This window comes from Hakea prostrata, chromosome 7, assembly GCF_041222555.1.
Source record: "Hakea prostrata isolate BN-2017 chromosome 7, UWA_Hpros_2, whole genome shotgun sequence".
In the NCBI taxonomy this organism is placed as follows: Eukaryota; Viridiplantae; Streptophyta; class Magnoliopsida; order Proteales; family Proteaceae; genus Hakea; species Hakea prostrata.
Window position 1 is genome coordinate 21,703,039 of NC_142606.1, and position 12,014 is coordinate 21,715,052.

General features: G+C 34.8%; 1 protein-coding gene across 3 annotated transcripts; it reads left to right on the plus strand.

Annotated features, from left to right (window-relative positions):
• Positions 1 to 5,155: 5,155 nt before the first annotated feature.
• Positions 5,156 to 10,957, plus strand: LOC149010529 (sugar transporter ERD6-like 7). Of its 3 annotated transcripts, XM_089163704.1 has the most exons (20): positions 5,156 to 5,445; positions 5,737 to 5,848; positions 6,023 to 6,202; positions 7,336 to 7,398; positions 7,605 to 7,694; positions 7,808 to 7,867; positions 7,986 to 8,051; positions 8,168 to 8,233; positions 8,398 to 8,473; positions 8,606 to 8,670; positions 8,762 to 8,854; positions 8,955 to 9,035; positions 9,155 to 9,239; positions 9,591 to 9,634; positions 9,713 to 9,775; positions 9,865 to 9,924; positions 10,009 to 10,062; positions 10,186 to 10,245; positions 10,339 to 10,453; positions 10,562 to 10,957. In XM_089163704.1, exons 3-20 carry the CDS (start codon positions 6,029 to 6,031, stop codon positions 10,681 to 10,683), a joined length of 1,437 nt encoding a protein of 478 aa, XP_089019830.1. In that variant the 5' UTR covers positions 5,156 to 5,445; positions 5,737 to 5,848; positions 6,023 to 6,028; the 3' UTR covers positions 10,684 to 10,957. The 3 variants fall into 3 exon arrangements, with proteins under 3 accessions (XP_089019830.1, XP_089019832.1, XP_089019831.1); XM_089163706.1 differs by lacking the exon at positions 5,737 to 5,848; XM_089163705.1 differs by lacking the exon at positions 5,156 to 5,445 and having other exon boundaries at positions 5,492 to 5,848.
• The last annotated feature ends 1,057 nt before the right edge of the window (positions 10,958 to 12,014 follow it).

The following is a 12,014-nucleotide window of genomic DNA, read 5'->3' on the forward strand; positions in this document are numbered from 1 at the left end:
CTGTGGGTCTATATAATTATAATTTTAATTGTATTTATAATTGAAACAACATTTGGATATTGAATTAAAATTTTAATTTTATTGGAATTAGAGTTTAGTTTTCCTATAAATAATCTCAATGGAATAATTTAAGTAACAAAGAAAACAAATAATAGCACTTTGTGGGTATGAGAGTGGCGTGAGATTTTTTGAATAATAAAATTTTTTCTCTCTGGTAGACGTAGGCAGGATTTTGTCGAACCACGTTAAATTAATTTCTCTTATGAATTTTGTTTGTATGCATTCGTATTCCTAGACAAGGTATCAGAGCAACGTTCTGTGAATCATAGCCCGAAGTGTGCCAAGATCTACGAAAGAGATGATTGATGTAGAGAAAATAGGAAATGTTTTGATGGATTGATCGAAGATACGAGTTTTGAAACTATAACCATGATTTTTTTATTTTTTGAAACCAACACTGATGTGAAAGAGAAAAAGCTTGGGGGAGGATTGCACGATTAGGGAAGAAACCAATCTAGTGTTGATCATGACGAAGAAAAGAAACTTGTTTGATGTTTTTTTTTTTAAAATTTTTTTTCCTACTTTGAACAGTTGCAGATATTTTGTGGTTGGTAGTGAAGCTTGAACTTTTTCTTGTAACTTTTTTTTGGTTAAAACTTTTTCTTGTAACGATGCAATGATTACATTGTTTTGAAAAAGACCGAGAGTGGAATGTGGAGAAAGAAGAAAAAAAAATAGGTTGGCTTGAAGAAAAGACAAAAAAATGAAAGTTTTTACTTTTTTATTTTTTATCAGATTGGTGTTTTGTACTTAGATGTTCTTAAGGTTGTAGGGATTTCAGACTCAGTAGAAGTGACAGAGTGAGGATATTTCGCTCTGTTGATATTGATTTTGTGAATTTATACAAAGATCAACAGACGAATTTTTTAGGTTGATGACAGCTGTGAAGGACACAAATTAGGTGGCAGTAAGAAGTTCTAATTTCTCTATAGAACTTTTTAATGAATTGGATTCGGAAAACAAAAATCAGTAACTGAAAATTGTAAATTGAAAAAAAAAATGACAATCACCAATCAATAATTGTATAGTTTATCGGATTGGATTATTATCGAATATCTGATAAAATTCTGGATACGAATTCGGATGCCTTCTTTAAATTTATGTTAGATTTGAATTCGGATACTGGTGTATCTGAGCAGAATCCAATCCGTTTAAAAGTCTACTTAAGGATTGATATGATCCGACTTGAATCATTAATTAACTGTGACAAATTCTGCCATGATTACTACTTGCCACTTTTGAAACCTTAGGGAGAGGGAGCTGGAGGGGAAGGGAGTGGGGGTATGGTGCAACTTTTTTTGTGTGGGTAGAATGTTTCTTTTGGTAATACTTTTAGGTTAAAATAAATTAAATACAAACAATATTATATATATATATATATATATATATATATATATATATATATATATATATATATATATATATATATATATATATATATATATATATATATATATATATATATATATATATATATATATATATTTTCTAAACATAACACCTCAGTATGGATCACAAGCGCAATGATAGTGTACATAATAGTACTTTTGCATGCTTTCACGTGGAAAACACAAAGGCCATGTTTTTTTTTTTTTTTTTTTGGTAGAACAAAGGCCATGTTGATATGGGCAAAAAGCAAAAGCAAAGGAAAAACAGAAAAAAAAATATATATATATTTTTGAGTTCACACTTACGTTTAGATGGATGGGATCCTATGCATTTCTAATGCTAGTGCGTTTGATTATTATAAAGGACAAAATCTTTGATGAAGGAATGCAATCTAAATATCTCATATAAAAATATTTTATTAAAATTTTTCTCTATTCAAATGAATCAAATAAAAATAATAAAAGATTATCTAATACGTATAATATATTTATTTTAATTATTTAAATGAATAATATTAAATAATATATTATTTTGTCTCAAATCCCAAAATATTATTGGCTGAAGATTTTCTCCACCAATATCACGTGGATGGGTTGATGTATCTGCCTCGACTATTAGTTGGAAACAAATTAAAAACAACCATTCAAATGTTTAAAAATAATATATATAAAATGTAGCATGGGGCCCTTTGGACTTCCACATGATGCGGAGCCTCAATTAGATAATCAGTCGTACACCTGTCTCCTTCTTAATTCTGCTATCAAAAGGGATATTTTTATAGTAAGTTTTAATATTACTATATTAGGAGAGTCGACAAAGTGACACCTCTTTCATTTAAATACATCCAAAAGGTGCCAGGTCATCCATCAATTTCCATGTGAGGTTTTGTTTTAATAAATTACTAGTGGAGATTGTTTTTTTTTTTTTTTTTTTGGTAAAAGACTTTCATTGAAACAGGCAAGAAGGACTAATGACGTCCTGATTACAAAGATCAAGAAGCCACGTAGTGGAATTAGGCCAAATCATCATGCTTGCCACAGATGATGCCTTCCTAGCTAGAGCATCAGCAACACAGTTTGCCGCCCTAGAAATGGGCTCTAAAACGAAAGAGTCAGGCCCGCTAAGAAAAACTTTAATATCCTCGACAATGTTGGATATATTGGCCGGAACACAGAAGGAGGGGTTAAGGAGGCAGTTTGTCAATTCCTCACAATCGGACTCGAGAATAACTTGACAATGCCCAGCTTTAATAAGCTCAAGAAGACCCATCCTCAGAGCCCAACTTTCACCTACCAGAACCGAAGAGGAACTCAACTTATCTGAACAAGCCCACTAGTGGAGATTGTTTACCAACCCAAAAACAAACAAATATTACTGTTGGAGATTTTCCTTCATTGACACCCACAACATGTTAATCTTAAATTTCTCTTCTTTTTTTCTTAAAAAATAGTAAAGGGTAAAAATGGTATTCACATAAGACTCACATAATCAAACTAAGAGAGAGAGAAAAGAAAATTATATAAGAATAACGAATATTTTTGTGGATTTGATTTGGGATTTAACCTGTCGAGTTTTTGTTCACTTCTTTTTAAGTCATTTCGGTTCGAAATTACATTACGTCGCTATTCCTCATGCTATGGCTTGTCTAGCCGCCTCTCCATTTAGCAAGTAAAGAACCGTTCATTTGGCTGAACTTATGTACAACTCAACTAATTTTATATATAATTTAACTATATAGCGGACTTTATCTTGACTTTAAGAATATTCGGATGTACTCTTGATTTTGTGTCTCACTGTTTTTTTCCTCTTCATTTTAATATAATAAATTAAAATTTGAATGAAAATTAGTATTTGTGTGACACCCTTCATGGTGCTGGACCATTTGAAAGTGAGGAGACGATTTTTATTGTAGACATTACACCAACCTTCAATTATTGGTCTTGCCTCATCATCAATCAAGATCATAATTTTCTTGTTTTTTCTTTTTTCTTTTATCATCTCAAATTCATACTTTTTATATTTTAAATTTCTTATCAACTCAAAAATTAAAGGACCTTTTATGTTACATGAATCTAGGAATTTGAAATGAAATTAGATTTCAAACCCATAAATTAACAAATCTACATATTCATGGTTCAAAAAATTAACTATTTGTTAGCTTAAAATCTATCGAAGTTCATAGAGTTTTGTTAGGTTACTCCGTGTGAATCCACAGATTTTATCAATTTTATACTGGTGATGGAACCCATGGATTTCATCTAACTCTCAAGAATTATTTTTTTTTGGGGAAGAACCCAAGAATTATTTAATTCACATTTTTAGGCCAAAAATGGATTTCATGAATCCAGATATGTTTTACAACCAAACAAATATAAATCTCCAATTCAAGAATCTAAATTAGTAATATCTTTAATTATACAAAAGACATTAGTTAGCTTTAATATGTAGAATATGATAATAACTATACAAAGCTAACTAATGTCTTTTGTAATCAGAAGGACTGCGGTCCATACAGGATGAGAAAGGGTTGGTAGCGGGAGAAGGGTGTGAATGGACAAAGATTAGAATACAAAGCTTCCTTAATCTTACTATCTTTATGTAGAAAATCCATGATAATGAAAATGACATGAAGCTAAGTTAGCATCTCCTGAGGTTGAAAAGTGGGTTTGATAATCCAAAAAATCAATTATTAATGGCTTAAACAGGCCTCAGCTCCTCTCTAATCAAAGGTGAAGTTCTATATTAGTAGTAATTATAACTAGATCATTGAAATCCCAAGGAGTTTTTGAGTCCATAATGATTTTTCCAAATTTTTTTTTTTTAAATAGGTTTAATAAGGGAGAATCACCTAAAAGAGCATAAGGTCCTTAATTTAATTCCTCATACCCTTGGAGCCAGCCACTTAAATAGAGGCAGTGATATTCACTGCTTTTGATAAAAATTGAATCATTTTCATTCAGCCTCAATAATTGACCTAGTTTATGCTATTGTGGGGGTATTTAATGTTCTTCACTGTTTTCAATGAAAGCTAATTGACTCTGTTAACCTCTGCTTTGAGGCCAAGTGATGTGTTAGATTCGTAGATCAATTAATAAATGCTTGAGTATGCTTGAATTCTTCTCTAACCTTAGGTGATAAAATTTCTACATCAGCAATTATTTAAGTAAATCAATGAAGGACGTGTAAATGCCATCAGCAATGCTTATCTTCTAATATACAGATAGATTTGCCAAAAAAGGAATCGAGATACAGATATGTAATACAAACTAGCCAAAATTCCATTTTAACAGCTAAGGTAAAGCACATCTGTTCTTCAAATTCCCAGTTTTAGGAATCTGTACTGGATTAATTGGATTAGTTACCCAACTCAGAATCCAGTCATCAAGTTGCAGAAGTATCATTCGGACATTTTGTTGAAAGAGAAACAATATAACAGATGAGATTTCCAGGCTTCCAGCTAAGGAGTGAAGGATTTTAAGTATAGAAAATGATTGAGTTTTTAAAGGATTTTGCATGATACCCAGACTTGGAATTTCCAGTTCATCACTCCTACTTTCTTGGGTGCCCAGAGTCGCAAACTTATCATTTGCACCAGTGGGGTCTCCCGACAGAAACAGCTAAGTTCATCCGAATCATACGTGACAGAGATGAATTTTGATCACGACAAGAACAGAAAAAAAAGAAGTAGAGAAAAAAAAATCGCCTTTTCCTTGCTCCTTTGAAGCAGCCGTAGCTGGAAGTATTCAATTGGAATTGGTTAATTACGCGTGACGAAAGCCTGGAATTGGATAATAACAAGAAAAAAGAAAAATCCGCCGTTTCCAAACCCTTTTGTGACACTGTTTGGAACTTTTCATCAAGCGAAACAATGGCGGATATTGTTCAGGACAAAGAAAACAAAGAAATCCATCATTTTGGGGGCCCTTTGTAGCAGTAATTAGAAGTTTTCAACTGCTGGGGAAGGATAGATTTATATAAGTACAGAGTACTGACAAGGTGAGTTACAACATGGATGATGGAAATTTAGACTGAAAATCATTTTTGTCTCTTAGTTAGACTTGGTTTTTGCACTCAAATTGCATTAATTTTTGCTGTGTCCTACCTCTGTTTGATTAGTTTTTGGAAAATACGGTAGATATCATACAGTGGAATATTTGTCTTTTTTTAAAAAAAAAAAAATTTAGAGTTTTATCAATGTTTTGATTTGTATTAATGGTAAGAGAATAATTCAGGGTGGAGTTGATAATTTTCCTAAAGATAATAACAAATCTGGATCTTGAATTTCAGTCAACACACATACATTTCCACCGGAAGGCTAGCAAGGGAAAGTAAAACAGTGGAAATCTTTCTTTGGCATGTGTAGTTCTGGTGGAAATTAAATTAAAATCACCATAAACAGGTATTATCATGGATATTTTTAACATTTCAGATTCTCTATTTATTTATAGAGACACTTTAAAGCTTTTGCATATTAGACTGTGCGCCTGAAGACTCTGTTCTAGGCTTTCTTCTTTTTCCTTGCTCTTCACTGTAGCTTGAGCTTCTCTGGGTTCTTCTCCTGTTTCTTGAGTAGATAGGTATGGCTATAGCCCAGGATATGGAAGCTGCTGAGAACAGAGAGCAAGGAAATATAACAGAGCCTCTTCTATATAATGGAGCAGATGGATCCTCCAAAGGCGAAAAGGAACAACTATGGATGGTTTACCTCAGCACTTTTGTTGCTGTCTGTGGCGCTTTTGAATTTGGGTCTTGTGTAAGTGCTGCTGATCCTTTGTTGTATAATTTAAGTTCATCGTAACTGGAACTATACAGTGAAATTGTATGCTTAATACAAATCAGACTTGCAGAGGGCTTAGGTGAAAAAACTCCTTTGCCGCCTCCTTTCGTTGAGTCATTCTTAATAATTGTGTTAACAGAAAGTACTATTCAACAGTATGTGTTTTTCTGATCTTTCATGGAGAAAGCAATCACATGGAATGGATTTGTAACTCAGCAAAAAGAGGAAGGAAAAGGAGCTAGTTCCTCTGTAGAACCCGAACCTTAGATTTTCAGGTTAAGGGTTTTAGCCAAAAACACACTCTGGTCTAGTGGAGACTGGTGTGATCCCCACCAGGGTGGTGGTGCTTCCTGTGGAAGTAGCAGAGGAATGTTTCAGCAGTAGGAGAAGGGAAGTGGATGGGTGTTTGACTGGGTTGTTACTGATTATGATTTTTCTAATAATTCTAAAGCCAATTTTGAGAAGGATCTTGGAAATGGATCATGGCAGCGTCTCCTTCATTGCTCTCCAGGCTTGAGTTTGGAGTTCCAATTCAGATATGTAACTTTGATTTATTCTTTCTTTTGAATGTGAAGCTCTGTTTCGAATCTGACAGTTCAATTTTCCTGATCCAAGTGCTCTTCTTTCCATTCGAATCTAAGCTCCATCATCTTTCCAGCATTCTTGTCTGTTCATTTGGCCTCACTGCGCCCCTTCCATGGTTGTTCCTGAGTTGACTCTTCACTGCTAGCTATTTCCTTGGGTTGCTGATTTCAGTTTTTGGACCTGCAACCTATTCTAACCAGTTGTTATAATAATTGAGCTTATCTGTACCCTTGTAGTGAACTTAGACAGCACTGAATTTCAAGCCTTCCAATTATATCAAAAACATATAATGAGAAGAAATAATAGTGACAGGATCAGTTTGATGGGGTGGCTTTGGGGCCTTGGTTGTGTATCACAAGTTTGGTCTTTGCTTATTGGCTCATGAATTATATCATTGGAGGATCTGATGTGTATTTTACAGATGCAAATGTTAAATCAGCTACTTCCCTATCATGTTCATTAAGAGAACTTTTGGTAAGTTAGTGTTGCTTTACTGATAACTTTTTGTTCTTTCTTTCTCCCAGATTGGTTTTAGTTCACCAACTCAAACAGCCATCACGGAAGAACTAAATCTGACAATAGCAGAGGTGCTTTTGCAGTTTTTTCCCTATCTAAACTTTAGCAGTTATATTCGGAAAATATTTGATTATAGTGACTCCATAAAAGATCTGGGAAGTTACTGGCTTTCTGCAACACACTAGTGAATTCCACTCTACCCTTTGGTTACACTGCACAAATTTTGAAGTGACTAATAACTTCAATTTTCCAACTCATTTTTTCTGTTGGTATTCAGTTCTCATTGTTCGGCTCTATCTTGACTTTTGGTGCAATGATTGGTGCAATCTTAAGTGGAATACTTGCTGATTCGATTGGTCGGAAATGGGTAATCAGACGAAAATTTCGATAACATTTATCACAAGCAGCATATGCCTGCATATATAGTGCTCTCAACAAACGTATCCTAACCCATTCTAAACTATGTGTTTGTCTAAGCAGACACTGAGAGTGTCAGCCGCTTTTTGTGCTGCAGGCTGGTTTTGTATCTACTTTGCCCAGGTCAGTCTCATTCCTAGTTCTCCACTTTTACTTTTCAAAGCTGTATGTGCTACTCTTACATATCAACTCCTAAAGATTAACATGCTTAACTGCCCTGCATATCTTGATTCTTATGTAGGGACCCGTGGCGCTGGATATTGGAAGATTGTCTATGGGATTTGGAATGGGAGTCTTTTCCTATGTGGTATGCTTCTTACCTTGTTGCCCAATGCATCAAGTGAACACTATCAAGAGTCTCTTTTGAGAGTGTTGATAGTTGTTGCATGGTATTGAAAGTTTGAGCTCAAAATGTATGTACAGGTCCCAGTTTTCATTTCTGAAATAGCACCCAAAAATGTTCGAGGAGGCTTGACAACAGCCAATCAGGTTAGCAAAACCCTGTTAAAGATTTGCTGACTCACATTATAAATCCGCCAACATGTCATGTTGCAAGAATTCATTGTTACAGAGCATTATGTCTAATCTTATTTAATAAAGTCTCTTATCAAGTTAAAATCAGGCATCATATAAACTTATACTGTATTTTACAGCTTTTGATCTGTTGTGGAGTGTCTGTTTCCTTCATCATAGGGACAGTTCTACAATGGAGAGCCTTGGCTCTTTTTGGTAAAATCCATCACTTTAGCCTACTTATTTATGCTATTATTCAGTTGCATTTAAGGACATGGAGATATCTTCATGCAAAAATGAAAGAACTTCAAATAAACAAGGAAGGACTGACATGTTGCATTGTTGCAGGACTTGTCCCAATTGTTATCTTGCTTGTGGGTCTTTTCTTTATTCCAGAGTCTCCAAGATATCTAGTAAGCAACTTTAGTGATTCAAAATTACTTCTGCACATTCCTGAGAAACAATAGAAAGGTGACTTGAGTATATACTGGATTCTGATGACAGGAAAAAATGGGACGCCATGAACAATTTATTGCTGCTCTACAGAAACTTCGTGGAAAGGATGCTGACATTTCTAAGGAAGCAGAAGAAATCAAAGTACTTGTGAACTCAATATAGCCACACTTTGAGAATGTAACTGAAAATTTACACAAAATACATGTGATAACTGATGAGGTTCCATATGGTTGCTTTGCAGGACTATATATTAACTCTTGAAAGGCTCCCTAAAGCCACAGTGTTTGACTTGTTCCAGAAAAGATACTTGCGTTCGGTCATGGTATATGGTTCTTCTATTTGACTATTTTGTACTACATTCTATAATGATTAATCAGATGAAAGTGATCAGTGATTTCATAAGTTTCAATGCTCTAAGTATTTTCCCCTTTGGATGATCAGATTGGAGTTGGATTAATGGTTGCTCAACAATTTGGTGGGATCAATGGAGTAGCCTTTTATGTGGACGAAATTTTTGTATCTGCAGGTAAGAGGGCTCTTTGAAAATTTTCTTTCTAGACAAGGGATGTGATTGTGGCCAACATGGTAAGAAGAGAGATTTCTGCATTTCTTGCATATAGGGCATCCAGTGTGTCTGTTGGTAAGCCTGAACTACCGTTTCAGATGAACCTACATGCTCTTCCATCCTTCTTGAGTACCTTTTCCAACCCGATTATGGGTAGGAGCATTGGATCCACAGGAAACTGTTCATACCATTCTCAGAGATGTGTCATAATGGAAATCCACTGAAACAATTTTCTTTCTGCTTTTTAGAAAAATTTCCAGGTAGAAAGGTTGATGGGTATATGCTAATTGAATTGAAACTTTAATCTCTCAGGAATTTCCGGCAATGTTGGAACAGTAACTTATGCTATTCTTCAGGTGTTCATCCTTCCTTCCCTTGATCTCAGTGAAGTTTAAATCCTTTGCGGAGGGAACTAATTTAATCCTATTCTTCAGGTTCTAATTACCGGATTGGGTGCACTCTTAATGGATAGGGCAGGAAGAAGACCCCTTCTTTTGGTAAGAATTGAGGAAGAATGCATTGAGAAAACATCTTTTATTGAACAAGTTTTCTTAATGGCTGTAAAATGTTGTTTCTTTTATTCTAGATTTCTGGATCAGGATTGATCGTGGGTTGTATACTGACTGCAGTTTCATTCTATCTAAAGGTACTTGTCATCTCCCATTCTTGGTGACTTTTTTTTGTCTCTGTTTTCCAGTAGTCTTACACTTGGGATGCTTTTGTGAATTAGGAGAATCAATTGGCTACCAATGCTGCTCCTGCACTTGCTGTGACAGGAATACTGGTGAGAGGAAGTAGCTATATACAAACTCTAATATTTTCTCTTGCATCATTGTTTTAACTTTTGACTATCTTCTCTTTCTTGGGTTTTGATTGTTTTTCACTCATGTTTGTTTAATGGGTTTAGGTATTTATATCAGCTTTCTCAATAGGAATGGGAGCAACCCCTTGGATTATAATGTCCGAGGTAACTTAACACTTACCAAAATACACTATTCTTGGCTACTTTTTTTTCTGGGTATTTGATCATTCCTCAATCAAACAACTGCTTATGTTGCAGATATTTCCTATTAATGTTAAAGGAGTGGCTGGAAGCCTGGCAACACTGGTTAACTGGTTTGGGGCATGGTTGGTTTCTTATACATTTAACTTTATGATGGCCTGGAGCTCTTATGGTAAGGAGAAATCATGAGTTTATATTTCTAGTCTAGGGGAGATTGCCTTATTGATCACTAGTAACAGTGGTTGAACTTACATGTTTGTTTGGCTCTGTGATTTTTCAGGTACCTTCATCATCTATGCAGTAGTTAATGTACTAGGGGTGCTGTTTATCTTTGTCTTTGTACCTGAAACAAAGGGGCGATCTCTGGAACAGATTCAAGCTGCCATTAACCGTTCTAATTAGGGAAGTAAACAACCATCAAAAGGAGGAGAGTTTAGAGTTAAGGGGGTTTAATTTTCTTGTGGGTTTTTTTTTGGGGTGGTGGGGGGAATAAGAAGTAGGGTGTTTACTAGAGAAGCTGTAATTGTTGAGATTTTTGAAAGCTTTATTGATTTGTAAGCTTTTGAATTCATAAATTAATAAAAAGAGGAAGAATGAAATTCACAACATTGAAGTGTTAATATGGAGAGAGAGGAGGGAAGTTCTATATTTTCACTATTTTGCACTGGCTTATGAATGACTAATTTGGTTGAGTTAGAAGTTCCCCTTCATCTGAGATTTTGGTTATGTTAGGTGATATCGTTGGGGTGAAATAGTTATTTGATCAATGTTCTTTCTCTTATGCTCCTAGATATACTAATTCGGTTGGCTTTCATTTGTTTGCTAGATAAAGAGAGGTGGAGAAAAATAAACATGCAGGACTTATATGTTGTGAGTGGGGGAGTAGAACAAAAAAGAGAAGGATTTTGTGGAAAAGTTACAATTGTGAGTCTCACATTTATCGTATTCCTCATTTCCTCACAAAATTTTTTTTTTTTTTGGTCTAAATTTTCTCACAAATTTCACTAAAATAGTAGGACTTCAAAAGAGAGTGGGATGGAAAAAGTGGGGTGCCATATTAATAAACAAGGTTCCTAAAATCAATGAATCTTGTTTGATGACTTTTGCACACCCCCCCCCCCCGGATTATATCTTTGTCCATTTCTGACAGATGTGTGATGTGTCTCAAAATCATATTAAAAGGTTGAGGTTCATTTACAAATCACATATTTTTTTAAAAAAATTTAATCACGACTCTTTAATGTGACTTATAAATGGATTTCAACAATTTAATGTGGTAATGGGACACATGTCATACATCTACAAGGAAATGAATGGTACATTTCTCCATTTCTGACAAGGAAATGAACTATATAATTTCCCCCCCCCCCCACACACACATACACCATTGAACCAAACAAGCTGGAATTGAGTGTGGAATCTGTGGATCATCTCCCTTGACGGGGAGCACTCTGTGCCCCGATGACGTTACAACCACAAATTATGTGGGGTCTACAAGTAAAAAATAAACCCATCATCCTAACCTGTGGGCCCCCTTGTAATTAGTGGTCAATAGCTGTCGGCAGAGAAGATCTAGACTCGCTGGAATTTTGTGAAAAAATTTACTTTTTTTTGCCCCCTTTTTTCCCCTCTTCAGATTCCTTCTGTCAAATGATAGCTAAGTTTTTAGCAGAGCCCAGCACAAGCAAATTCCACTTCTGAAGATTAAAGATGAGAATTACCAGAAAGAATTT

Excerpts from the sequence above, each read along its gene's own strand:
- LOC149010529 (XM_089163704.1), top strand. The coding sequence starts at position 6,029 with ATGGCTATAGCCCAGGATATGGAAGCTGCTGAGAACAGAGAGCAAGGA. Across the intron at positions 8,234-8,397 it reads GCTTGACAACAGCCAATCAG|CTTTTGATCTGTTGTGGAGT; the intron begins GTTAGCAAAACC and ends TGTATTTTACAG. Across the intron at positions 8,671-8,761 it reads CAGAGTCTCCAAGATATCTA|GAAAAAATGGGACGCCATGA; the intron begins GTAAGCAACTTT and ends TTCTGATGACAG.